This window comes from Ceratotherium simum, chromosome 21, assembly GCF_057802395.1.
Source record: "Ceratotherium simum simum isolate JZ-2026a chromosome 21, ASM5780239v1, whole genome shotgun sequence".
Taxonomy (NCBI): Eukaryota; Metazoa; Chordata; class Mammalia; order Perissodactyla; family Rhinocerotidae; genus Ceratotherium; species Ceratotherium simum.
Genome location: NC_141920.1, coordinates 27,810,119 through 27,836,962, shown reverse-complemented (window position 1 = coordinate 27,836,962; position 26,844 = coordinate 27,810,119). Strand labels below are relative to the sequence as shown.

At 53.6% G+C, this 26,844-nt stretch overlaps 1 protein-coding gene across 6 annotated transcripts in view; it reads left to right on the top strand.

Moving 5' to 3' along the window:
* Nucleotides 1-26,099, top strand: part of HM13 (histocompatibility minor 13) — a 39,970-nt gene extending 13,871 nt beyond the window's left edge. For 2 of the 6 annotated variants that reach the window (XM_087445450.1, XM_087445451.1), the window contains 11 exons: nucleotides 1,477-1,559; nucleotides 6,842-6,930; nucleotides 8,809-8,948; nucleotides 9,045-9,170; nucleotides 10,001-10,058; nucleotides 13,099-13,182; nucleotides 16,422-16,458; nucleotides 18,425-18,527; nucleotides 22,795-22,880; nucleotides 24,598-24,744; nucleotides 25,663-26,099. In XM_087445450.1, coding sequence (XP_087301576.1) covers nucleotides 1,477-1,559; nucleotides 6,842-6,930; nucleotides 8,809-8,948; nucleotides 9,045-9,170; nucleotides 10,001-10,058; nucleotides 13,099-13,182; nucleotides 16,422-16,458; nucleotides 18,425-18,527; nucleotides 22,795-22,880; nucleotides 24,598-24,744; nucleotides 25,663-25,762 — 1,053 coding nt within the window. In that variant the 3' untranslated portion in view covers nucleotides 25,763-26,099. The remainder of the gene's footprint in view (nucleotides 1-1,476; nucleotides 1,560-6,841; nucleotides 6,931-8,808; nucleotides 8,949-9,044; nucleotides 9,171-10,000; nucleotides 10,059-13,098; nucleotides 13,183-16,421; nucleotides 16,459-18,424; nucleotides 18,528-22,794; nucleotides 22,881-24,597; nucleotides 24,745-25,662) is intronic. The other 4 variants (XM_087445452.1, XM_004442502.3, XM_004442501.3 and 1 more) reach the window with 3 other exon arrangements.
* Nucleotides 26,100-26,844: the final 745 nt, after the last annotated feature.

Here is a 26,844-nt window from a genome sequence, read left to right as displayed (position 1 = left end):
TCTCCCTTTTCGCCCTCAGCTCCAGCCTCACAGGCCTTCACTGTTCCCTGCACACATTAGCGTGCGCTTGCCTCAGGACCTTTGCTCTCACCCTTCCCCCTGCCTCAGATGGGCTTCCCTCAGTGTCCTCACAGCTGCTCCCTTCTGGCGTTAAGGTTTCTACTCTTAAGTGAGCGAGTGTCCTCCCGTTAGGAGGCTCTCCCCCTCTCTCCATCTCCTCGCCTTGCTTTGCTTTTCTCCCCAGCGCCCGTCGCCACCTGACAATGTATTGCATATTCATTTCTTTTGAGATCCTTTCTCCCTCACGGACACATGAGGGCAGGCACTCTTCTGCCTTATTCCTGGCTGTATCCCCAGAGTTTGGCACGATGCACTGCGCTTAGTAGGCAGTCAGTAACATGAGCTGAATTCATGAGGGGGTGGTCGTGTCAGGGAAAGCTGCTCTGAGCTGAGAGCGGAAGGATGAGGAGGGGGCCCTAGGTGGAGAGGAGAGATCCCGGGCAGCAGAAGAATGCGTACAACTGCCTGTGGGCGGGAGGGGGGGCCAGTGTGGCCGCAGCACGTAGAACAGGAATGAGCTGCGGCTGAGGAGGTCTGCAGGGGTCGCCATGAGGGCCTGAGAGTCCAGGGTAGGTGAGGGTGTGGGCCTCAAGCTTGTGAGAGCAGAGGGAAGCTGCTAAGAGGCTTTAAGCAGGGGAAACACGTTCCGGAACAGCCCTACTTGAGAATGGCCAAGGTCCCTACGCCCCACACAGCAGCACATTATTCCCTCCCAGTTAGAGACCCTCGCAATAACAAATCCAGAAGATGATGCAGTGAATGTGGAGTGATGTGGCATAGCCTTCCCAAAGCCCAGAGTTAACAACATGTGACACTTTGGAGCACTGTGAGGGAAAACATTTCTCAGTTTCACATGACGATAATAAGACCAGGAAGCAGCTATCAGGACCTGCTGTCCATGCCTCCAGCCATCACTGTGGGAGGAGTCATCCAGAAGAGCGTGATGTGGAGAGTGGAGCGGGGCACAGGAGACTTGTGACCAGCGTGCTCAGGGCCTTGGTGGCCACTGTAGGGGGCTCCCTAGGTTTCTGAGCAAGGAGACAGAAACCTGGCAGAGTGCATCATTCTGAGGTTCAGATGGCTCTCTTGGGGCTCTGAACTTCAGACTCCCCTCCCCCATGATTCCCATGCAGGACTCTGGGTACAAACATAACGTTGCCCATCTCCAGATATTAGAGCCACCAAGCCCAGCCTACAGACTCCTTTGGGAGCTGCATCTGGGGGCCTGAGGTTCCTTCCTTTTTCTCCATAGCTGCAGAAACTGGAAGGTCCCTAGGACTGTCTGAGATTCTTCCTGACACCATTCCCCAACTCCAGAGGGGTGAGACCAACCCCTAGAAGAGAAGCGGGGACTCTGGTTTCTTCATAGCCACCAGCAACCCTGACTGCCTGTTTCTCTTTGTATTTCTGCCTCAGATATTCTCCCAGGAATACATCAACCTCTTGCTGTCCATGTATTTCTTCGTACTGGGAATCCTGGCCCTGTCCCACACCATCAGGTCAGAAGGCATCTCTGCAACACTTGAAGCAGCTTTCTCAGGAGCCAGAACAGGGTCTTGGATGAGAACATGACCTTTGGCGTCATTCAGAGCCAGGTTTGAATCCTGGCTGTAAAACCCAAGGGAATCTTTGCCCTGTGTCACACTGTGGGTGACCTAGAACCAGAACCATAACCTCTCTGGGCCACAGTTTCCTTACAGGGAGTGATAAGAGTATCCGATTGGGAAAGTCATTTGTGAACAGTAATGTCATGCTAGTTGTCACAGTACTGAGGTGAGTAGCGCCAATGCCACCTGCCAGGTGGTGTAGCCTGCCGTGCCAAGTGAGGCTTCTCGCATGTGGTCTCATTTCCTAGTGAGAGACGGGCAGTAGAGTGAGAAGTGAGTGCAGCTCTGGAATTTGACTACCTGACTTTGCATCCACCTCTGCCACTTAATAGCCTTGTGACTTGGGCAAGTTACTTAATCTCTCTGGCCTCAATTTCTTCGCTTGAATGTGGAAGAAAATGATAGTACCTTCTTTATGGGTCATGTGGCAAGCTTTTAGCACAGTATCTGGCCGTAACATGTTCAATAACTGTTAACTATTGTTGTTGTTGCTGTTACTCTGTAAACCTGCCAGGTAACCTTATAAGGTTAGCTTTTGCTTTTAATCCTGTTTTACATTCAGAAACTGAAGCTCAGAGAGGTTACAAAATTTGCTAGGATCACACAGCTGATATGCAGCAGAGCCAAGATTCAAACCCAGGTCTGTGTGGCCCCAGAGCCCATCCTCTTCCCACTGTCACCCTGCTCAGATTGCCACATGCTTGTGTCCGTTCAATGGGGATGAAGGATCTAGGCCAATGATCCTTGGGTGGGGCTGCTGTTGGCGATTTGGACAGGCCAGTTCTCCATGCCTTGTAAACATTTGAAATCTTTAGCCCTGCTTACCAGATGGGAGTTGTTCCCCTAGCCCATCCCTTAACTTGTGACTACAGAAGCGTCGCAGCCTATTTCCTTCTGGCCTCTTGAGGTGGTTCAGCCTCAGGCTGAGAACCACTGATAGTCCATGAGGCAGCCAGCAAACCAGGGAAAATTCCCAGAGGGAAGGAACACAACTTGGACTGAGCTTTGAAGGGTAGGAAACCTGGAAGAGGCACGAAGGAGGGAGAGGCCAGGCCAGGAGCTGGAAGGTCTGTGCATGTTGAGGGCACAGTCAGGATCTTCCCAGAGTAGTCAGAGAGAAAGCTAGAGAGAAAGAGCAGGATCTGCTCACAGAAGGCATTGAAAGCTGCACTAAGTTTGACCTCGTTGCTGTCATCAAGCTGGCAGGGCAGCATGGTAGCATGGTAATCAAGAGGTGGGTTCAAGAGGCAGACAGCCTGGACCCCAGGCCTGGCTCTTCTGCTCTGTGATGTGCGTAAGTTACTCAGGCTCTCCGAGCCTCAGTTTCTTCACCTGTAAAATGGAGATACCAGGAGCACGTCCTCGTAGCGGCGTGAGCAGGATCAGGTGAGCCACGTCTATAACCTGCCTAGAGCACAGTGCCCAGCACACCGTGAGTTGAGTGGCTGGCCTGAGGTCACACAGCTGGGACTTGAACTCTGGTCTTTTGACTGAGTTCATTGTTGTCTTCAATACACCCACCCTTCATCCACAGAATCTTGTTCTAGCCACCTTGGGAGAATTCTAGTCCAGCCCCCCATCCTCAGAAATGAAGACCCAGAGAACCTGGGTGACTTGGACCTGGCAAGAGACTGGCAGACCCAGTCATCCTTCATCAAAGGACAGACCTCTCCTTTCCTAGTGGACCGGGGATGGGGTGGGACAGTCACTTCCAGACACTGGGGCCCTTCCTTTCCAATGCTGATTAGGATCCCCCCAGCTCTAGCTCATCCCACCCCAGCATACATGAGAGACTTGAGACCCCCAGTCCTCCCCACAGCCCAAACCCCACCTCAGAGCACAAGAACCCAATATATTTTGAAAGCCACTGTTAGGCCATGTACTGAGTGAGCAATTGATTATTTCGCTTTATCTCAACAACCCTGCAAAAGGGATCTCCATCCCCCAAGCAAGGTGTTTTGAACCTGCATCATTTTTAACACCAAAGACATTTTTTTTCCTTTTAAAACAAGAACTCAGGAATATTGTCCCAAATTTCTCGTGGATTAGCCAAGAAACAGTTGTCTGTCTGTCTTTTAACCAATTCATAATTTTTACTGATAGAAATTATCAACAGAAAACAGAACCAACAACAACTAAAACTATACGTGGTAAAATTTGTTAGTGACCAAAAGTTTACAGAAGAATCATTTTCTTGCTAAAACTTAGAGCACAAAATTTGACCTGGGAAAATTAGACCTTATAAAAATAATGGATGGCCGTGGGCAGAAGGGGTGCTCACCATAGGGAGTCAGAGCTATCCCCTCAAGAATTTGACATGGACCAAAAACTATGGGATGAAAGAAGTCGTTACTATAAAATTTACATGGAAAAGAACTGAATCGGATGAAAATAAGTTTAGCAAAAGAGGGGGAGGGCATAATTTAATCATGCTGTTTAGAAAATTGATCTAAGAATTAAATAATACTTCTTCAATAAAATGTTTCCTTAAATACTTTCTCAGAGAAAGTCTACGTTGTTGTTAGGATTTTGATGAGCTGTTTACACCTACAAACTTAAGAGTCAAACCTTCCTCAGGATCCGAACAACAAGGTCTAAAGGTTTGAGACAGAAATTGAGGCTCAAGGGTTCTGTGACCACCAGGATTCACAGCTGGTGGGGGCAGAGTGAGGTTTTGAGCCCAGTTCTGTCTGACTCCACGACCAGTTTTGTTTCCAGTTTTGGCAAAGGGGAAGAGGGAGCCTCAAGAGGGTGGGCTGGCCTCCCTCTCCCAGGGAGCCTGTGGTCTCCTAAGGATTGCAGAGGACAGGCCTGCTGAAAGGCTGTAGGAGCGGAGCCGCAGGCCAGTGGAGGTTCTTGTGGGATTCCTTCCACCCCCTCCACCGTCCCCAGCCCACCTCAGGCCTCTCTGGGAAGAAACCGCAGCTGGGGGTGTTAGGGGAAGGTAGGGACCGCAGCCTGCCTCATCCTGTGCAATCACCAAGACCCGAGCCCATGCCAGACTCCTTCCTGCCAAGGGAACCGCGGCTTATTTTTATCACCTCTGAGCTCCCATCCCACCCAGCTGACCTTTAGAGGAGAAAAGACCCATGAGGCCAAAATCTGCCACCTGGGGGAGGCCACATCCCCAGTTTCACTGACCCTTGCTTCCACCCGCAGGGGAGAAAGGCACCGGGATGTGGTTTCCCAGCAGGAAGCAGTGACCTTTAGGTTTGACGTGAGCCATCGAGGGCTGGAAGGAATCTCTGCCTGCTGCGAAAGGCTGCATTCAGAGGCGCTCGGCAGGCACCTGCCAGCTGCTGCCTAGGCATAGGCCTGGCAAGGAGGGGTGAAGGTGATGAGACAGAGCCCTGCCCTCGAGTTCAGGCTCACCCCAGCCAGGCTCCTTGCCTCTTGCCTTGTGTTATCCAGCAGCCCCTCTTTTCTCAGGATAACAGACATCAGTCTAGAGACTTCCTACTTGAAGTTGAAGCTGCAGTTAATCTTACAGAGTACCAAACATTCATTTAATCTTCTTGATAACCCTATGAGAAATGTTGTAGTGTTCCAAATGAGGAAACAGTTGCATGGAACAGTCAAGTAACTTTCCCAAGGTTGCACAGCTAATAAGTGGCAGAGCTGGGATTTGAACCCAGGACGTCTGGCTCCAGAGTCCATGCTCTTAACCACTGCACTCTGCTGGTTGAGAAGCTAACAGCATCAAGCTTCTAAGGAAGAGGCCAGGCTGGTGTGATGGGCTTAGCTCCTCAGGCCCTCTCCCTGCCTCGGCACACCCACACTGGCTTCAGACTCCCCTGGAAGGGATTCGGTAAACTGAGGTGGAACTAGCTTCCAGCCTCATCCACCCCAGCTTCTGCCTCCCACCTCCTCAGCCCTGCTGTGGAAGCCCACTCCCAGTTCCATCCTGTGGCCGTGCCGCCTCTATTCACAAAGCCCTCTCATCATTCATGCCACAGCCCTGCAGCCTGAGAGGGATTGGCTCTTTGACAGGTGGGGAAGCTGAGGCCAGGAGATGGTTCTTGAATCCACATCTTCCTCCAGCCCCAGGGTCTTAGAGAGCTCCCTTTTCCTTGCCTTTACCGCTGTGCCCCAGGTACCTCTTGGCCTGCCTCAGTTTACCTACAGTTGGGAGCACCATCCTGGATCTGCCCACCTCGTTAGTCGTCGTCAGTCCAAGCTGGTGTTGCCGAATGCTCTCGAGCTCAGGCTCCGGACAAGCGCCAGTGATGACGGAAGCCTGCAGTTCTTAGGTCCCTGTTGTGGGTCCAGTGCTGGGCTAAGCTGCTGCCCTGCCTTCACAGCAACCCTCTGAGAGAGGCGCTGTTATTATCGCCACATACAGCTGTGGAGACTGAGCCACTAAGGTGGCTCCCCCAGGGCCACACGGCTGGCTTGTGGCAGAGCAGGCTTCAGGCGGGGCCACCCAAGCTTGTAGCCAGTCCACAATATTGCCGCCTTCAGGACCAGGCTGGGCCAAGAGCGCTGATTTGCTAATCTTGCTCTGAAGGGGATCCAGAAAAGAAAGTCTCTTCCTGCCTGGCCAGGAAGTAGAGTATGCTGGTAATCGGAGAGAATGCTTCCAGAGATGGGCCATCCTGAGCAACAGAGGCCTTGCGAAAGGAGTGAATGGGAGGAGAGGGTGCTCCCACCCGAGGGGCTGTGCTTCATCTAGCTGATCAAGTCCAGTCAGTTTGTAAAACTCTCAGGCCTGACAAGTCCTGGAGTGGGGTAGCCCTCAGTCATCTGACTGACTAGGTCGGGGTAGGAGTCCAGGAATATGCATTCTTGACCAAGGGACTCATACAGACGGCACGTGAACCGGACTCTGGAATCCATTGCTCTCCTGAAAACTGCATTTTATGTGGAAGTCTGCCTCTGCTTTCTGTTTCTTGGGTGATAACCAAGAGGTAGTACGGAGACACCAGGAGTCCAGACACCTGGGTTCGAGTCTCAGCTCAGGTATTGGCTCCCTGTGTGACCCTGGGCAGCACTTACCCAATGAGGGCCTCTGTTTCCACATCTGTATAATGGGCCCAAGAATACCTGCCTATTCTGGGCAGCAGTGAGGGTGTCAAGAGGTAACAGCTGTCAATGGGCTCCCGCGTGGGGTGGTGTTGTGGCTGTGATTGTCCGTGGGGGCTCTGTTTGCCAACCTGCTTTGTCTTTCCTTCTAGCCCCTTCATGAATAAGTTTTTTCCAGCCAACTTCCCAAATCGACAGTACCAGCTGCTCTTCACGCAGGGCTCTGGGGAGAACAAGGAAGGTCAGTGCTGCCCGCCTTCCCCTGCCTCGGGTGTCATCCATCTCTGCTCCCCTTTGTCCCTCAGATGTTGGGGCTCTTCAGTAGAGCAAGTGATGGAAAAGGGGGGCTCTGGAATCCCAATGCCTGGGTTCATGGCCCAGTTCTGCCACCACCTAGACGTGGGACTCTGGGTGAACGCCTTTACCTCTCTGAGCCTTGGGTGTTTTTGTTGGGGTTTTTTTTTTTTTTTTTTTTCCCATCTGTAAAATGAACATTAAAATCTAGTACCTCCCTTATGGGCATGTTGTTAGGACTGCGAGTCAGTGACAAGTGGAAAGCATCTGCACACTGCCTGGCTCGTAGTGAGCGCTCAGTAACAGTTGGCCATTGTAGCTATTTTTCTCTATTTTTAGTGTGATTACTGCCCCACCTAAGATTTGAAACAGGTTCCACGGCTTTTAGAAAAATGAAAACTCAGGGCCTGCCCCGTGGCTTAGCGGTTAAGTGCTTGCGCTCTGCTGCTGGCGGCCCGGGGTTCGGATCCCAGGCGCGCACCGGCGCACTGCTTCTCCGGCCATGCTGAGGCTGCGTCCCACATACAGCAACTAGAAGGCTGTGCAACTATGACATACAACTATCTACTGAGGCTTTGGGGGAAAAAAAATTAATTAATTAATTAAAAAAAAAAATGAAAACTCAGGAGAATTGGGGAAAGCCTGGGCTGTGGAGGTTACTTAGGGTATGGGTTCAAATGCTCTAACAAGATCATCAATGGCTTGACCAAATGGAAGGTATTTCTCTCTTGTGTAAAAGTTTGGGCTCGTGAAGGTCGTGCTCATTGTGAAGGTGCCCAGCACACTCTGCCTTGTCCCTAGAGAGCAGCAATTTTATATGCGTCTCTTTTTGCATCTCTAGTGCATCTGTGCCCAGTAAATGGTTGTTGAGATTAAGAGAAAAAACTAAGCTTGCACCACAAGTCTTCAGGGTCCCAGGCTCCATCTATCTCATGCTCTGCACACTCGGGTGACCCTCGGGTCTGGGATGGTGCACCGTCACTCCACAGTCCCATCAGAGGGAATGGGAACAGCTGTGTCACAGGCCCATTTAGTGGCAGGGGAAGCTGGAAAATGTGGCCGTGAGCTAGGTGGCGTCATGTCCAGTTAAAAATCATCAGAGTGCCGTTACCACAAAGGAGGGAACAGAAGTCGGGGCTAACCAGCAGTCTGCTGCGCTCTGGAATCTGAAAGAAATAGCTGTGCTCGGTGACCCTGGGCAAGCTCCACCACCTCTCTGGGCTTCCTTATTAGGAGACTTGGAAGTGATGGAGAGTGGGTCTGACATCAGGGCTCCCCACAAGAGCAGCCTCAGGGACTCTCTCCAGCTTTTCTCCAGCTCTCCGTCTCTTACCTTCTTCCTCCTGCTCTTCCTCCTCTGCTAGTGACGCAGGGCTGCCAGCAACCTTCTTGATCCCTTTGGTGGCAGAGTAGAAAGATTCCTGAATGAACTGGGGCCTTGCTAAAGAGCTGGGCTCAGTGGCAGCTGGCAATGGTTGAGCACCAGCTCTGTGCCAGGCACTGTGCTGAGTGCTTTGTAAGAGCCATCTCACTTGCTCCCCACAGCAGCCCTATCAGGGAGGTGCTGGGGTCCCATTTTTACAGATGAGGGAACTGAAGCTCAGAGAGCGAGCTGCCTCCCCCAAGGTCACCCAGCATGGACCCTGTGCTTCCAGCATCACAGACCCCCTCCCACTGAGCCTGCCTCAGGCCTGTGTTCTCTCTGGGCCTCCGTTCCCTCCGACAGGAAATTGGAGGGGCTGGGGGTGGCTCCAGTGAGCACCCCTGGCCTGTGAGCCTCTGACAGTGCCCACAGCCATGCCCTCCTCCGTCCAGGGGCTGACAGGTGGGAGGGGCAGCCCCGCCCCGGGGAGTGGACTTACCCGGCCTCTCTGCCCAGAGATCATCAATTATGAGTTTGACACCAAGGACCTGGTGTGCCTGGGCCTGAGCAGCATCGTTGGCGTCTGGTACCTGCTGAGGAAGGTAAGGAGCCAGGGCTGGGCCGGGGTGGGGAAGGTGCTGGAGAGGACAGGGGTAGTGGGCAGCGCAGCAGGCTGATCTCACCCCCTCCTTTCCCAGCACTGGATTGCCAACAACCTCTTTGGCCTGGCCTTCTCCCTTAATGGGGTGGAGCTGCTGCACCTAAACAACGTCAGCACTGGCTGCATCCTGCTGGGCGGGCTCTTCATCTACGATGTCTTCTGGGTGAGTCGGGCAGGGGCACCACGGATGCCCACCGCTGCACGCCTGTGCATGTGCCTGCCTTCTCCCGTCTCTCCAACCGGACCGGCGGTCAGCTGATGGAGGGCGACGGCCTTGGCCTGGAAGCCAGGACCCCAGAGCAGGTCCTCTCCTGGCCAGGTGCCCTCATCTGTGACACTTGCTCAGAGCCCACCCTGTTCCCGGTGGCTTCCGGCCATCCTCAGGTCCTCCTCACGGTGGCCCTAGCGGGGGTCTTCTTTATCCTGTGTCTCCCCACAAGCAAACTAAGACTCAGAGAAGTTCAGGCAGGGATGGTTAATGCTGATGAGTGGGCCCCACCAACGCACGGATCTCTGAGGACAGAGGCTGCTGTTGACAGTGTGCTCTGGCTCACACCAGCCCTGGGCTGAGGGACCTGCCACCTCACTCCGAGAGGCGTCGGTGAGGGATCGAGGTCAGCCTGACGCAGGCGCCCTTTCCCAGGCCTCAGGCAGCCTCTTCTCCACTTCAGTGGGGGATGCTGGAGGACTTTGTCTCTTGGGAGGGGCTGGGCCCTGAACAAACATAGGGTGCCCAGCCACGGCCATCAGAGGCCTTTTCCCACTCCTTCGAATTGCCCCTCTTTGTTACCCAGAACCAGGAGCCCCGTGAAGTGTCCATGTGACCAGTATCAGTGGCCACCTGACCTCAACTTCACATCTGCCCTGGAGCCCCTCACGGCTCCCTGCCTCCCTCCCTGCAGATCTCAGGGAGCAGCACATCGAAGAGGCTGAGGACAGCCAAGCTTCCCACTGGCCCTCACCTCCCTCCAGACTCCTCTCTTCTCCTTCTAGGTATTTGGCACCAATGTGATGGTGACAGTGGCCAAGTCCTTTGAGGCACCAATAAAATGTAAGTGAGGGAGCCCCTCTGCCTCTGCCCCAATAGCCCTTCCCCTCCCGGTCCCTGTTGTGGTCGCACCCACCCTTAGCTCCTGCCCCCATACCTCTTCCTCCTCCGAGCTCTCCTGTGTCTCCAGCCTGGTTTCCTTCTGCTCATTGATTCATCTGGCTGTGTTCACGCACAGCCACCCTCTGCCCAGGCCCCAGCCTCCGGCGGCTTGGTCACAGTGCACTGTGCTGTGGGAGGAGCCAGAATGGGAGCAAGCACAGAGGGAGTATCTAACACGGCCTCTGGCGGGGCATGCAGAGGCTCTCCAGAAGAGGAGACCTCCACACTGAGACCTGAAGCCCCCTCACTGGATCCATCTAGCGCCTAGTTATCCGGTGCTGTCTGTCCCACGCCTCTCACACTGCCCTGCTTCTGTTCTTTAGTATATCCATTGTATAAATATTAGAAAATCCAGCTACAAGTGTCTTTAAACATGCAGAATTTTGTTACCTCACACCACAGCAAGCCCAGGGGTAGGGTGTCTCAGGTTGGTTGATGAGCCTCAGTGGAGTCACCTGGAGCCAAGGTTACTTCAGTCCTCGCCCCACTGTTCTCAGCTTGTCCGCCTGTCCATTAAGCTCCTCCCTTCATGGTCCCAAGATGACTGCCACGGTCTGTAGCGTTGACTCCTCACACAGCCACATCCAGAGGCAGAAAGGGGGAACTCTGTCTCTCTTTCATCAGAGAGGGGTATTTTCCCCCAAATCCCCCCTGCAACCTCCCGCATATTCCATTGGCCAGAATTGGGTCACAGGCACAAATCCAAACTAGTCATTAACAAGAGGGGTAGGAGAAGCATGATTACCTTCGAGTTAAGCCTTAGGCTAATCAAGAATCACCTCCTGGGATCACGAGACCCAAAGAGGAGGACGGGATCAGTCATGATAGCAAGGAAGAAGAGGAGGGTCCTGTTGGGGGGCATCAACAGGGAGCAAGTGCCGTGGGAAGCGTTGGCTCATGGCAGTGAGCAGTCGGGGTGAAGTTGACCTCGGAGAATCAAGAAATAGCTCTTTTTCTCACCGTCTGATTCTCCACTTCATCAGACAGGTCTTCTCCATGGGCTGGCAAGAGGCTCATGGCCACACACTGTTCCTAAATGCTGTGGTCCCAGCTCAGAGACCCAGGGGAAAACAAGTTTCTCCCAGCTTTAAACCTATGGAGCCTGGCCTGGCCCATGAGCCAGGCACTCCTGCTGTGATGGACAGGCCTGGGTCGCTGCTGTCTCCAGTGCCGGGGGGCAGAGTGTTTGAATTGGTAGCCCCCCAGAACCAAAGGTGTAAGGTGAGGGCAGGGCTCCAGAGCAAGAGAACAAATGCTGGGCAAGCCGGGACAGCAGCTCCTCCCCACGCGCTGTGATGGAGGAACCCAGCCGAGGTGTAAGGAGAGCTTTCCTGGGCCCTGAGGGGTGAAGGTGTGTTGACCAAGCATCAAGGGCAGTATGGGCACTTGAAAGAGGGAGTAGAGCTTCAGCAAAGGGCTGGAGGCAGGAAAACGCTTGAGGGCCCTGGGAGCCGAGGCTCAGGGAGGGAGTGTGGCTGGGTTTAGGGGAGCAGCAGGAGAGGCCAGATTTGGGGAAGCCAAGGATGTCATGCCAAGGAGCCTGGACACCGTCCTCTAGGTAGTGGATGAGCCATTGGAAGGCTCTGAACAGCAAAATGACACTGTCATATTTGGTTTCTGGCGCTTGGAATCCAGCTTTCTGGCCTGGGGAGAAGGCTTCTTGCCTCCTGCTAGGCGTGGAGCTCAGAGGCAGTATAGCAGAGTGGTTAAGTGTGTATGTGCTGAAGTCAGGCTGGCTGGATGTGAATCTTAGATCTGACACTTGCTGCCTGTGTGGCCTTAGGGAAGAGACTTCACCTCCCTGGGCCCTGGTTTCCACATCCACCACTCAGAATTGAATGGCACCAGGATTGGGAGGATCGCATGAGGAAATCTGTAAATCATTGTGACTCTGCATTCAAGGCAGGAAGAAGTGGGCAGGGAGGGGCGTCTGTACGTTTATTAGGAAGGCACAAGCTTACCCATAACCCCCAGCATGCCTCTGTTTACATACCATTGGTCAGAGCTGGGTCACGTGACCACCCCTAGTGGCAAGGGAATCAGGAATTCAGGGACTGGGATTGTCCTGATTGTCTTAGCCTTACACCACACCTGATCCATCACCTGAGAAGGCTGCCCCACACAGAATCAGGACTGGGTTAGTAAAGATGGCGTGGGTTACCAGTTAACACTGTGCAAATCACCTAATCCTATGGGATCAGTTCTGTTATATCCATTTCACAGGTGAGAAAACTAGGGCACAGAGAAGTTAAGTAACTTGTGCAAAGCCACACAGCAAAGCCAGGATTCAGACGCACGCAGTCTGACCCTGAAGCCCACACTTAACTGCTCTTCTGCTCACAAGGCCCTCTGGATGAAATCCGGTTACAGCTGCCCCTTGCCATAGTTGGACACAGGGGGACATTTCTCTCAATCTGTATTTGTCCAGACAAGCTGCAACAGGATTTCTGAGAGGGCTTCAAGCAAGGAATTGGTAGGTGTGTGGCCTTTTCTCCCTCAGCATATGCAGAAAGAGCCTATAGCCCAGGCTCCCCTGCTTCAGAACGAGGGCCACCGTCTGTCCGGCCCCTGTTGTAGTGTGATGAAATGCCTATTGGACGTCAGCACTGTGTGTACTCTCTTATTTCTTTTATGTACTGTGCTTTAGAGTCGATCCCATTTAACCAAAGGGTTCCATGGCTTTAAAACGGCATTGAAACTGTATAGAATGTGAGTTATAGCTCAATAAAGGCATTAAGCCTTTGGCCTAGATGATCCTAGATTCTTCCCCACTCTAACCAGCTGTGATTCCAGATGGAAACATTGCCCTTCAGCCTGTCAACATTCTCTCGCCTCCCCATCCCCATATCCCTACCCAGGTTCACATGGCGGTGGTGGGAGGCTAGGAGTCAAAGTGGGTGGGGCTCTCACCAATTCCTTGTTTCCCTGCCTGCCCCTGCAGTGGTGTTTCCCCAGGATCTGCTGGAGAAGGGCCTCGAAGCAGACAACTTTGCCATGCTGGGTCTCGGAGATATCGTCATTCCAGGTGACCAGGCTGGGGTCGGGGCCATGGTGCAGGGGCTGGAGGGGGCATTCCCTGTACTGTGAAACAGACAGCCTTACCATTGGGAAAGAGAAAGGGGAAGGGTTAGGCCAGGTGATTCCACACCCCTAGCCCTGGTGAGCCCAGGGGTTTGGTAGAGGAGTCCACTCAACACATATTATAGAGAGCCAGTCATGTGCCCGGCCCCAAGCTGGGCACTGGAGGGACAGCAGTGAGCAAGACTGTCCTCACAGAGCTGCTGGTCTGGGTGCACAGACATTACTCAGGAACAATAAAAATAAATGTGTGTGACAGACTGAAATACACTCTGAAAAAGCACATTCTGGGACGGTCTTAAAGGAACCTGACCCCTCTCACACACCTACACATGTCCACGCCCCTTCCCAATGTGTGCAAGAATTACAGATGTGCTAGAACTGCCTAATCTCCGTGGTCCCCCTCTCCCCTGTGCTGGGAGGGCTTCAGGGAGAACAGGCACTGTGTGTGGACACGGGGCACCATGGGTGTGGGCTCCTGCGTCTGTGCTCTTAGAGGGACGCGGGGCATGCACCTGCTCGTCTGCACGAGCTAGCCTTTGAGCCCGTCATCTATGTGTGAGTGCTAGTCAGCACCTGTGGATATGGGCACAGGTGCCCTGTCTGTGGGCCCGAGCATGGGCATACGTCCCTGAGGGCCCACTGCCTTGCCTGGCCTCGGGGCACCAGCAGCCCATACTACCAGTCAGGAGAAGAAGGGCAAAGCTGAGCTGCACTCTGAGGGCAGCCAAGTGGCTGAGGCTTGGATGCTGTGTGTCTGCAGATCTGGGCCTGGTGTTGGGCAGTGAACATCCAGAGGGCATGCTTGTTCCCCTGTCCCAGAGGCTCAGAATCAGAGGATTAGAAGCACCCCTGGTGCTTGCTTAAAAGAAGAAAGTTTGGAACAAATTAAAAGCCACCTTATTTTCCAGCGTAGGAAGCAATTCTAATAACCTGGAAAGGCGCGGGCACTTGTGTTATGATCCGTGTGGAGGGGAGGCAGAAGCTGGCTCTCTCTTACCAGTGAGGACACTGAGCCTCAGCGTGAGGGACTTACATAAATTCACACACGAGTAGGCAACAGGGCCAGGACTCAGACCATGTCTGTCTGACTGTGAAAAAGGTCACACAGTCAGAGCTGCTCTTATGACAATGACAACAGTAATAAGATGATAATCACAGGAGCCCTCATTTGCCCCCACCTGGTGTGTGCCATGCACTATGTTAGGTGTTTTTATACATTGTATTTGCTGCTCCTAACAGTCCAGTGAGGTAAGGGGTGTTTCCATTTTACAGACGAGGAAACCGAGGTTCAAAGAGACTTGCCCACGGGCCGGCCCCGTGGCTTAGCGGTTAAGTGTGCGCGCTCCGCTGCTGGCCGCCCGGGTTCGGATCCCGGGCGCGCACCAACGCACCGCTTCTCTGGCCATGCTGAGGCCGTGTCCCACATAGAGCAACTAGAAGGATGTGCAACTATGACATACAACTCTCTACTGGGGCTTTGGGGGAAAAAATAAATAAATAAAATTAAAAAAAAAAAAAAAAAAAACAGAGACTTGCCTAAGGCCTCGGGGACATGGGGGGTGTCATCCTGAGCCCAGGTGGCTCCGTACCTTGCAGTGCTATGAGGCAGAGAGGCTTGCTTCCCTGGGAGGAGGCGGCTCCATCAGATGGAGGAAATGGAGTCCCCTGAAGCATTTGGCTCAGTCCACAGGGGATGGTCTGTCACAAGCACCTACACCCATTTCCCCCGTGTCTTTGTTGGTCCTAGTTCTGAGCTTGAGGCTCCACAGGCCTTCTCTGCATGTCTGTATATACCTGTGTATATCTAAGTCCTTCAGCAGTCACAGTCGATGTAAGTTGACTGCACCCTCACAGAGCCTCAGTGGTATTCTTCAGAGAAGAATGGGTTTGGGGGCCTTGTATTGAGGACCAGATGCATTATTAGGAGTAAAAGCTTCTGGTGGAGCCCTGACACCTGGATTAGTTGAACAGTTATAGAATTCAGCCGCCAGGGGGCACTGAGTCCACAGCTTTGTTTCCAGAAAGGCAGCATTTGCCTACTCTTCTCCAGCAACTCCCTACTCACAGTCTTCACTAAAATTGATCATATGTCGCCAGTTGGTACTTCTGATAAGCACAGAATGTGAGAGCCTAACTTCAACTAAATGAGATTCAGCCCTTAGGCTGTCTGAGCCCAAACACCAGTCAGGAAGACAAACACACAGACGGATGTGGTGTATGGCTAGAGGCTAGAGGCTGTGTCTGGGATTTTTAGGCTTCTGGGGCGTGTGGGCTGGGTTTTGAAGTGTAAATAGGAGTGCAGTGGGTGGATTAAGGTAACCGTTCTCGCCTGAACTCCTTCAGGGCCTCCTAATGGTCTACTTGTTCCTACTCTCTCCCTCCAACCAAGCAGCCGCCATAGGGGTCTTTTCCAAAATCTGTTTAGGTGGTTCTCCTGCTTAGAACTCGTCCAGTGCGTCCCCTTACTCTCAGGGTGAACAACTCCTCTTCATGCCCTGTAGTGCCATGCATGGCTGATCCATCCCCTGCATCTCCTGCTCTGGGTTGCAGCCGTACTGGCTCCTTGACCCCTGTCACACCCCCGGAGCCCTCTTTCCTCAAGACCTTTGTACATGCTGTTCCCTCTCCCTGGCAAGTGTCCACTTCCTCAAAGAAGCTTGCCTGCCTGCCCCCAGCCCCCAGCCCCCAGCCTGGGTCTCATCCCCTGATACACCTTCCCATGATACAGGAATCACCCTTGCAGTTACAGTCTTAGGTTGATTTTTGTTAACATTCGATCAGCTTGTCTGCCCCATTGCCTGAGCTCTCTGAGAGCAGAGATTCTGCTTCCTCGGTATTGCCTACAGTGCCTGGTAGTTACCAGGCACCCAATAAACATTTGAGTGGAGGACCCAGTGTACACAGTATGCTATGAGGTTCCCAGTCAACATGGTCCCAGGCCAAAGCAAAATCCTGGGACTTTCTCATTGTTCTAGGTAGCCTGATGGTAGAGAATCGGGATTTCAGTTGGCAGTGCTGGCTATACCCTTGGCCCCCGATGATTGCTCCATGACTGGGAACTCCAGGTTGGGGACCAAGTTGCATGTTAGTTCCCTACCCTGCTCCTCCCTGGGACTCCGTCTCACAGCCCTCCTGAGGCGCTGGTGTCCCTGCCACTGTCTAACCCTGGCTTTCTCCCCGCAGGGATCTTCATTGCCCTGCTGCTGCGTTTTGACATCAGGTAAGCTACGTAGGAGGCCTAACCCTCAGGCTCCACGAGGGAGGGGCCTTCCCCGGCAGGAAGGTCCTCCCGGGGTTCTATAGCAGCTTGCAGGAGCCCAGAGAAGGGGACCAGACCCTTCACCCCCATGGCAGCCAGAGCAGTTTTGCTTTTATATGCATTTTGCATTTTGAGGTTCTAAATGTTCAAAGAGCCTATGGCAAAAAAAAAAAAGTTAAGACTCTCAGGCCGAGAGATTTAAACCCAGAAGGTCCTGGTGGTACCCATAGTGCTTTCTCACCGTGTGACCCTGGCAAATGACGTGACCTTTCTGAGCTAAGGCTTCTCATCCTTACGTGTTCATGGTAAGCAACAGCTCCTACCCCAGGATTACTGAGAAAGTCTAGAAGGAGAGCTGAGCACAGGCTGACCTCAGTAGCTCTGGGGCAAATCCAGCTGCAGGCGGAGTCGTCATCCTTATCATTGCTTATCACCCCGGGGTCAGGTCACCGCATCCCAGCTGCTCTAGCTGTTCCCTACCCTCTCCCTACTCAGACCTTTTTCAGTCTATTATAGAAAGTGAGCACAAGGGAGCGGGAAGGGGGCTAACTTGGGTCACCACTTAGAAAAGGTGGCACTGAGCTAATGCATCCGGGCATCTGGGCCTGCCACCAGCAAGTGGCACTCAGTCGTCCCAGTGGAGGGCTTGCTGTTGTGTGTGCTTCATTTTGACATGGTTTATGAACTTTTCTTAGTCTCCTCGTGCCCAGTAATTGCAAAAACGGTAATGTTGACAATGGTAATGAGAAACTCAGTGCGAGCGTCATTGGAATCCAGTTTGCATGTGAAACGTAACTTTTCCCTACTCACATACATCTGGGTTATTTGGGTAGTGCCACGCTGGACCTCATGAACGCACAGGCTTACAGTCTTTGGAAGGGACCTGGCCAGTTTGTAAGCAGAGGCACATCTGTGCCAGCTGCTCTACTCCTGGCTGTCCAGAGGTGATACAAAGAAAAGCCCACGAGAGTCCACGTGGCAGTTGTTGGAGACACAGATTCAGCTGCCAGCACCCTCAGAGGCAGAATCTCATTCCTGGCCTGGACTTGCAGGATAAGCAAGCCCTTCAGAGCTGGTTCCAGAATCTGTGCGACATTCCCAAAGGGAGTCATTTGCATCCCAGGCTTCACCACAGGGTAGCTCCCAATGTACTCTTCGCTCCAGGCTCATAAGCAGCCAGGGCAAGGAGAGAAGGGGGTCAGAAGTACTCATTCATCCCACACATGTTGCTGGGCACCATCCCAGGTGCTGGGGACACACACAGGTCGTGGTCTGGCATTGTAAAGGGAAGTCCGGTAATGGCAGTGCCAGGTTGCGTGTGGTTCAGCTATTCTGAAGCTGCTCTGGGATGAGCTGCCTCCAGGAAGCCGCTGGCAATTTATTCGTGCAGTCAGCATCTGTTCAGTCTTCACAACAGGTTACTGAACTGCTACATCCACTGCACCTAAGTAACAACGTACTTAAAGTTTGTGTATCAGTGTTTCTCAAAGCAGGAGCCACCTGTATCAGATTCACCTGAGTTGTGTCAAAATGCAGATTCCCTGACCTGTTATTTCATACTCCCTGGGAAATGGACCTAGAACACTGTATTTTTTTTTTTACAAGCTTTCCAGGTGACTTTTTATCCTGGCTAAAGTCTTATACCTACTGTTGTAGGCTGTAGCCTAGAAATAGCATTTGCTATTCAACAACCCCCAGGGAGATGGCTCATGGTTTTCCCATTTTGCAGATGAATAAACAGGCTGAGAGAGGAAAAGTGACTTGTCCAAAGACACACAGCTAGGGCAGTAGCAGAGTGCACACCCACCTCCAGACTCCCAGCTACCCCACACAGCCTGCAGGCTCTTCCCAGCTCCCATCCTCAGAAGGGCTGCTGCTCCAGTGCCTACATCTAACCCTCCTCTTTCTCCCCACACCTTCCCTGAAGCTTGAAGAAGAACACCCACACCTACTTCTACACCAGCTTTGCAGCCTACATCTTCGGCCTGGGCCTTACCATCTTCATCATGCACATCTTCAAGCACGCCCAGGTGAGTAGGACTGTACTCAGTATATCAGGAGTGCTTCCACTGCAAGGAACAGGGACTTACAGGGCTTATTTGTCACATATACAAGCAGTCCAGAGGTAGGTGCTACCCATGGTGACAAAGCAGGCATGTCTGTGATTCTCTTGGCCTTTCACCTGTGGTTATCGCAAGATGGTTGCCTTCATCAGGAAGGCAAAACCTTTCTCAGAACCCTCTCAGCAGATTTTTGCCCACATCTCATGGGTCAGATCAGTGTCACATGGCCCCAGCTGTGATGTGGCTGGGAAAGAGAGGATGTGGGTTTCTCAGCCTTGGTAGTGGCAGCAAACGGAAGAACAGGATTGGGGTGGGTGTTGGGTGTTTCAACCCAGTGTCTGCCTCACCAGATAAGTGATAGGGTGTTGGGGCCCCCCTTCTCCCACTCGCCAGGCAGACCAGGCTCTGCCTCCTTCTTCCACCAAGTTGGGTCCTGAGCTGCCACATAATGAACCAGGTGGGCTGGGAGCTGTCAGTGTGGCCTAGAGAGGGGAAGGCTGGGAGGGGAAAGCAGCAGACAGGATTACTCTCTGCTGGAGATGAGAGCACTTCCTGTGTGCCAGGCTCTGCTCAGGACTTGATGAGGGTCTTCGTGAACACATGAGGGAACTGGAGTTGCGGTGCCATATGGCAGGTCTGTGATAGAGCCAGGATTCAAACCTGTGTCACGTGAAAACAAAGCCCAGGCTCTGAACCCCCGGCCACAGGGAAGGCAGTGTGGATTGGAGGCTTAGGCAGCCCTGGCAGGAATCCAGACTCCACCATCTGCGAGCCACGGGACTCCAGGCGGGTTGCTGAAGTTACATACCACATTCCTCATAGATGCATAAAAACAGGAAATGAGGCTAAATAATAGTAGCCACCTTGGGGTAGTTTGAGGATGAAATGAGTTAATATAGGTAAAGTGCTCAGAACCATGCCTGGTCCAGTCGGTATTAGCTGTCATTATTGTCCCCGTTTCCCCTCTGTCTTCTCTCCTCCTCCTCCTCCTGCCCCCTTCCCAGGGCACCAGCCACAGAAGAGCCACCTTTGAATTAATACAAGAGCTGTTTGTTGAGCAGTTACTCTGTGCCGGGCACTGTGCTAAGCCCTTTTGCTCATTAATTCATTTAGTGCTTACAATATTTTCATATCTACAATATCTGTGAAATCAAGGCCAGTATTTTACAGAAGGTCCATGGTCTCCTAGCCCATAGGGGGAGAAACCAAGAACCCATGGGGAACCACCTCTCATTCACTTCTGCTCCAGATGGCCTGGGGAGCTGTGCAAGCTGAGAGTGACATGCACTTGGCAAGGAGGTCAGAGACAGTAGTTGGACCTGGATTGGGGGGAGCAGCTCAGAGGCCTCTTGGAGGTCTCCAGCTCTAAGCCCCATTAGATTCCAAGCCCAGAGCCATTCCCTTGGCCGCCACCAGGTGGCAGGCTTGCCTTCTGCCTGGGCTGGACTTGTGGAGGATCCCACTGGGAGCTCTCACAGGCTCGAACAGAGCTGGGCCTCTCTGTGGGGAAACTGTAACCCAGAGAGAAAAGGAGACTCCCCTGAGTCACACAGCAAGTCAAGCTAGCCCCAGGCCTGTGCTGCTCCCCAGCAGTAGCCCAGCTGTTCTCCCCTGTCAACCACATGGGCATCTCCCTGAAAATCTTTCTTGGGAAGGGATCCGGGACACAAGGGGAACCTGTTCCATGAGGTCCCTCTCCCTCTCCAAGACACACGCAGTCCCAGTGCCAGCAGTTCCCTAGATAGGGGTCACCTCTGCCTTTGTGGTCCTCAAGCCATTCGCCCTCCATCAAAAACCCATTCCAAGCCAGGAGGCTAGCAGCCTCCTAGAAAGGCCCTGAATGATGATCAGGTGTCCTCACTATGCAAGGGAGAAGGAAGCCCAGAGAGGAAAGTAATTTATCTGTGGTCACACAACAAAGCCAAGGCAGGATGGAGAGTCAGGTGTCCTGACTCCCAGTCACCGCCCTGAGTGGTACATCCCAGCCTCTCCTTAGCACTGACTTTCTTTGGAGAGGTTCCCTGGTGCCTTGAGAGGAAAGAAAATAATAGGCTTGTATCCCTCTGATAATAGCAAACTTACTGCCTCCCAAAGGAGCCCCTCAGTGGCTGCTGGCCCTCCAAGGAGGCAGGCCTCGCGGGGGCCAGACTTTCCCCCCTGGAAGCCCTCTGTTTTGCCCAGCCTGGCATTGGTGAAGAAAATACACTGGACTTAGAGACAGGAACCTGGGTCCACATTCTGAGCAATGGTGTGATTTAGGGCAGATCCTTTTCCCTCCTCTGATCCTCATCTCTTCATCTATAAAATGGGTATGAGGAGGTCAATTTTTCAGAAGTTAAATTTTAATGTTTGTATTTGTTTCCTTTTATATTTCATTAATTTTTGCTTTTGCCTTCATTATTTTCTTTTTAGCTTTGGGTGTTTATTCTTTTTCTAGCTTCTTGATTTGGAAGCTCAGATTATTTATTTCAAGTCTTTCTAATAAATGCACCTAGGGTTATAAATTTTCCTCTGAGTACTGCTTTGGCTGCCTGTCACAAATTTTGGTGCAAACCTTTGTCACTGTGATTTCTATCACTCTTGGCCCGAAGCTTAGCTCATAGCATAGGCCTGATGCAGTGGGAGAAGCTCAGCTGCCCCAGTTCAAATCCCAGCTCAGCTACTTACACACCCTGTGTGACCCTGAGCAAGTCATTTGCCCCTGTCTGAACCTCCATAGCATCATCTTTAAAACTCAGATCCTAGTACTTATGGTGTCATTAGATTCAAGAATAATATATATGAAGTGATGTGGTTTACAGCCCACCCACGGCAGGTGCCAAGAAATGGTCTGAAGGTCAGGCTCAGGGGCTGTGGAGCCCTGTTGTCTGGCCAGGGGCTGGCCGTGCCTTGGGAATGTCGTCTCCTCACCCTCACCCCAGTCATCTCCAGGACACCCTCTTGGCTTTGTGAGCACTGTGAAGGAGCCATTGCGTAGTATTTACCAGGCCCTCTTCTGAGTGGCAGGAATACAGCAGTGAACAGGACAGCCGTGGAGCCTGCCCTCACAGAGCTCACAGCCTAGTAGGAGAGACTCATCTGTAATGGCACAGGGATGTTTTGTTCCCAATTGCCAGAGAATGCTGTGAAGGATTGCAGGGGCCCCCCAGTGTGTGCCACGAGAGGACCTGACTCCATGCAAGTAAAGGCTCCCGCATGGAAGTAACAGCTGAGCTGAGGTCTGAAGGAGGAGGAGACTAGGCACAAGTGGGAAGAGCATCCCAGAAACCGCATGTGCAGAGGTCCTGTGGCTGGAGGTGACAAGGATGACCAAAATGAGGCCAGTGTGGCCAGAGTAGGGCAGGTCAGGTGAGGTTGGAGAAGGAAGCAGGGGTCACATCTCATGGGGACTTCAGGCCGCTGGGAGCATAGGGGCCATGGAGGGTTGAACGTAGAGTGATGTCCAGCTTCCAGTTGCTGCAAGGAAAAGAATGGCTTTAGAGTCCAGTATGCATGAGGTTTGGTCCGTGGTTGACTAGACCTCAGAGGCCTGAGCTGTCCCCTCTCCTCCCAAAGCATCAGCCCTCCTCCAGTACACAAGGAGGACAGTCACGGGATGTGGGGATGGCCTGAAACGCTCCCTGGGAGGCCCGAGTTCAGTGCACACAGTAGGTGCTCCATGAACAGGGCCTGTTAGTAGAATTGTCCTGTCCTCCAAACCCAGCTTCACCGGGAGTCTCATCACGGACTCTGGGCCCAGACCACCTGGGCATGAATCCCGGCAGAGCCAGTGACCAGCTGGGTGACCTCAATACAGGCCACAGCAAGTGCTCTATATATAGCAGCTGTGTCATCGTCATTGTCATCATCATCATCATAATAGCATCTCCTGAAATTTGTTAAAAATGCAAACTTCTGGCCCCAGACCTAGGGAAGCAGGGTCTCTGGGAATAGGACCAACCCAGGAGGTTGCATGTTTGAACCTGATGTCTCAGGTGATTCATACGCTGCCAGCCAGGCTCCTGGGCACCCTTTAAGCCTTGCATACTTGAGTTTCTTGCGTTCCCTCCCACAGAGGAGCAACCCTGCTCTGGGAGTCGGGAGCCGCAGGTTCAGGCCCGGTTCACTGACTTGCTCTGTGAACCTGGGCAGTCCCTGTCCCTCGGTCGCGCCCAGGAGAGGGTTGGAGTGATGGGTGTCGCCCTGAGCAAGTGCCCTGCCCAACATTGCCTCACCAGCCTGTGTCCTTTCACAGCCTGCCCTCCTGTACCTGGTCCCTGCCTGCATCGGCTTTCCCATCCTGGTGGCACTGGCCAAAGGAGAAGTGACAGAGATGTTCAGGTAAGAGGGGGCAGGGGGCAGACGCTTGCATGGCACAGGTGCACCTGCAGGCAGCTAGTGGAGCCTGCCTGGGCTGTTTGTACACGTCTCCAGGGGAACACTGTTCCCACCACCAGCCCCACCCCTCACCCTTTCTGCCAACACGTAGGTGCCTGGCCTGTGAGCACCAGCAGGAACCTTTCTTTGGGCTGGAAGCCAGGGGAGGGCAAGGCCTGGGGGCTCTCTAGGCAGCCCCACACCCAGAGGCCAGCTGGGTCTTGAGAAGGGGCTGGCTGGTGTAGATATTGCCCTGGGCTGCCCTGCTGTCAGGAGCCCTGGGTTCCCAGCCTGACTCTGCCACCATGTGACTTGAGGCATGTCCTTCCCCTCTCCTGGCCTCAGTTTTCACATATAAGTAATGGGGGGACCCCAGTGTAACCATAGCTGGCTGGTTTCTCTGACTCAATCACACACATATTCCTTCCCCATAGCCGTAGCACACCTGCCATACACTGTGCACAGCCCCATCCATACCCCAAAGCCTGCGTGACTCTAACAGGTGTCTGCTCCCCAGCACCACTGGCCCCACCTGCCAGCACCCAGAAATAACTGCCAGCTGCAATTGAAGCTGCCCACTCAGGCGCCTTCCACCCAGCTCCACCTGCCTGGCCTCCAGGTTGTCCCTGGAGCGCCTGCCAGGGTTTTCTGTGCACCTGGCTGCCTGCAGGGGAACCTGTGACTCAGCCCTCCCCTGTATCTGCCTCTGCCCTCCCTGCCCTGCCCAGAAGCCCCAGGCTCCCAACCTGCCTGCCCGTATCTCCTGGCCTGGCAAAGCCCTGTGGACTCTGAGGCGAGGCTGAGGGGGTGAACTTGAGGGCAGATCTTGGGGAGCTCTGGGGACAGGAGTGGGACCTGATCCCTGAGCTCAGCATCTGCCCCGCACCCTCCTCTGACTCTCATCCACTCTCAGCCCCAGGCCCCCACCCCTTGGGGTAACCTCCCCAGACCCTTCATGGGGTCAAGCTCTGAACACCCCCAGCCAGGGCAGAGGGTGTGCTTCACCCACTTGCTACTTGGTTTCCCTAAATGTTCTGCCATGTGGGCACTGTGCCCTCCTTTCTGCCCCCGCCCCTCAGGAGGGTCTTAGGGGGAGGTGAAAAAGCAGGTGGTCTCTCTTCTCTTTCTGTCCATCTCTCTCCCTAATCCTCCACCTTATCCTTTGTTTTACTTTTCCCTTTATTGGCGCTCCCTTTTTTATTCATTTATTTTTAAATAGGTAACACATTCACATGGTTCCGAGTTCATGGCTGTGAGAGGGACAACCCCTTCACACCCCAGCCGCCCCACAGGCCAGCTCCGTCACACAGACATTCTGAGACATCTTTGCACCTAAAGCAAATGTGTGGACGTAATCTTGCACAGATGGGGGCATTCTCGGAGCATCATGCGTCTTGATTTTTCACACAACAGTGTCTTAGAGATGTTTCTGCAGCAGCACGTATACATCTAGTGCGTCCTTGTTCTTTTGTGCAGCTGTGTAGCATCCCCTGTATAGGTACATCTTTTCTTTTTTATTCTCCAAGTAATACCGGCTTCTTTCCACAGAGTCGGAAAGTGCAGACATAGATAAAAATAGTCACAGTTCTGCTCCCTGCTCCTTGGAAGGAAAATCTCTGTCCTCCCTCAGTCTTTTCCTCTCCATCTCTTTTTTCTGTCTGTCTGTCTGTCTCTCACACAGCTACGAGTCCTCGGCGGAAATCCTGCCTCATACCCCGAGGCTCACCCACTTCCCCACAGTCTCGGGCTCCCCAGCCAGCCTGGCCGACTCCATGCAGCAGAAGCTAGCCGGCCCTCGCCGCCGGCGCCCGCAGAATCCCAGCGCCATGTAATACCCAGCGGGTGCCCACCTGCCCGCTTCCCCCCACTGCCCCGGGGCCCAAGGTAGGGCAGACCCCCCAGCTCCAGCGTACGGGGCAGGGAGTATTGCCAGGGGCAGGCAGCAGGAGGCAGCTCCTCCACAACCACCAGGCAGTCAGTGCACCCGGCCGTGGGGCCGTGGAGCCGTGGAGCAGAGCAACCCAGAACCTCCCTGTCCTCACCAGTAGTGCGGGGCTCACGTGAGAGAGTGCAGATCAACAGCCCTTGCCATACTGTAGTATGTTAGTAGTACTGTTACTGCTCGCTGTATATATATAACCTTGGGCAAGTCACTTTCCTCTTTCGGAGCCTCTCTTTGTTCATCTGTAAGTGGGCACATTCCTGCCTTGCAGGTTGACCTGGTGAGGAAATGTGGGTATTGTCCTTGGCGTGAACTCAGCTGCTCAGTGAGTGGAGCCGATAGTAAGAGCTGAGCCAGGATGTCCGCCTTCAAGGTGGCACCTTGCCACTTGCCAGTAGAGCAACCCCCCGCCCACCCACACCCCTGGGGCTGAGCTGTTTGACTCCTGCCATGTGCCCTGGGAGGCAGCCCATCTCCCATAGCCTCGTCCAGGCCACCCCGTTTTTTATCCCATTCTCTCCAGCCGAAGGTTCAAGAAACTTAAAGTTGGTCCACACAAGCCCAAGCCCAACCTCTTCCATTTGCCGCTGCCCTTGCCACCACCAGGTGCAGAGCAGAGCAGCCTGTCAGAGGCGGGCACACAGTGGGCCAGGGCCAGGTACTGGAAGATGCTGGGCCATGGATGTGGGGCTGATGTTCCTCGTGAGCCTGGGGGTTTCCTGGGATGGTGGGGAGGTGGGGCACAAGGTTCTACTCTCCCCGCTCCTCTAAATGTGGTGTTTTTATTGTTTTGTTTTTGGTCAGTTATGAGGAGTCAAACCCTAAGGACCCAGCGGCAGTGACAGAATCCAAAGAGGGAACAGAGGCCTCAGCATCGAAGGGGCTGGAGAAGAAGGAGAAATGATGCGGCCGGTGCCTGACCCTCTGCGGGCCAGACCAGACAGGCAGGGATGGACCAGCACAGGCCTGCACGGGCAGAGGCCCAGGAGGCCCGGCAGCTCCAGCAGAGGGGTGCGGGCAGCAGGATCCCTCCAGAGGGGCCTCTGTGGCCTGGTTTCCTCTCCCTGTTCTCTGGCGTCCTTCTGCCCTCCCCATCCCCTGCAGGCAAAGGAAGCCCCCAACTTCCCCCACCCTCCCAGGTGCCAGGTGGGAAAAGGGGGTCTGATTTTTAGACTTTTGTATTGTGGACTGACTTTGCCTCACATTAAAAACTCATCCCATTGCTCGGGCAGGCCCCTGCACTCCTGGAAAGGTTCTGCACCCAGCATCTTGTGTTGGGTTTACTAGCTCTCACCCTCCCACCCAGAAACTTTACTATAAGCCCCTTCCTGAGGACTTCCTCGGGGACTATTGCAACCTGGAGGGGAGGCCCTGACCTCCCAGCCCCTCCATCCTCCTGGATGCCCACCCAGTGGCCAGTCTGCCAGCTCAGCACCCCCAAGGACGCCTTCTAGCCAGCAGAGGGGGCCCATGAGCGCTCCTCTCCCCACAGCCGTTCAGTTTCCCTCACTACCTTCCTCCCAACACTTGGGGGCAGCGAGAGAATTGCACAGGTGCTAGTGGTTGAAAGGTGGGGTGGGCAAAAGGCTGACCTGACTCAGCAAGAGGACCAGTATCTGAAAGGAACAGAAATGGGCAGGGCCTCATGGGCCCCAGGGACGAGTTTAGATTTTATTCCCAGACTGGCAGGAGCCAGCTTCCCTGGTCCCAATGTCCATATGGCTTCAGCTGGGTCAAGGCCCCATGGCTCCCATTCTGCCCATTTCCAAGGTTCTTCCAAAATGACTACTGCAAGGCCTGCTTCTAGGAGCCACTCCCCTTCCCCACAGCGAGGCCAGTCACAGCACAAGGGCCAGAGCTCCTGGAGAGTCTAGAGTGGGAAAGGATTGGGCCCAGTGCTTCTGGGGGGCCATCCAGGTCCGAGAGCTGGAGATCCCAGAACCAGGGTTTCTCCAAGGTTTGCTGAAGACAGCAGCCCTGGCCTGC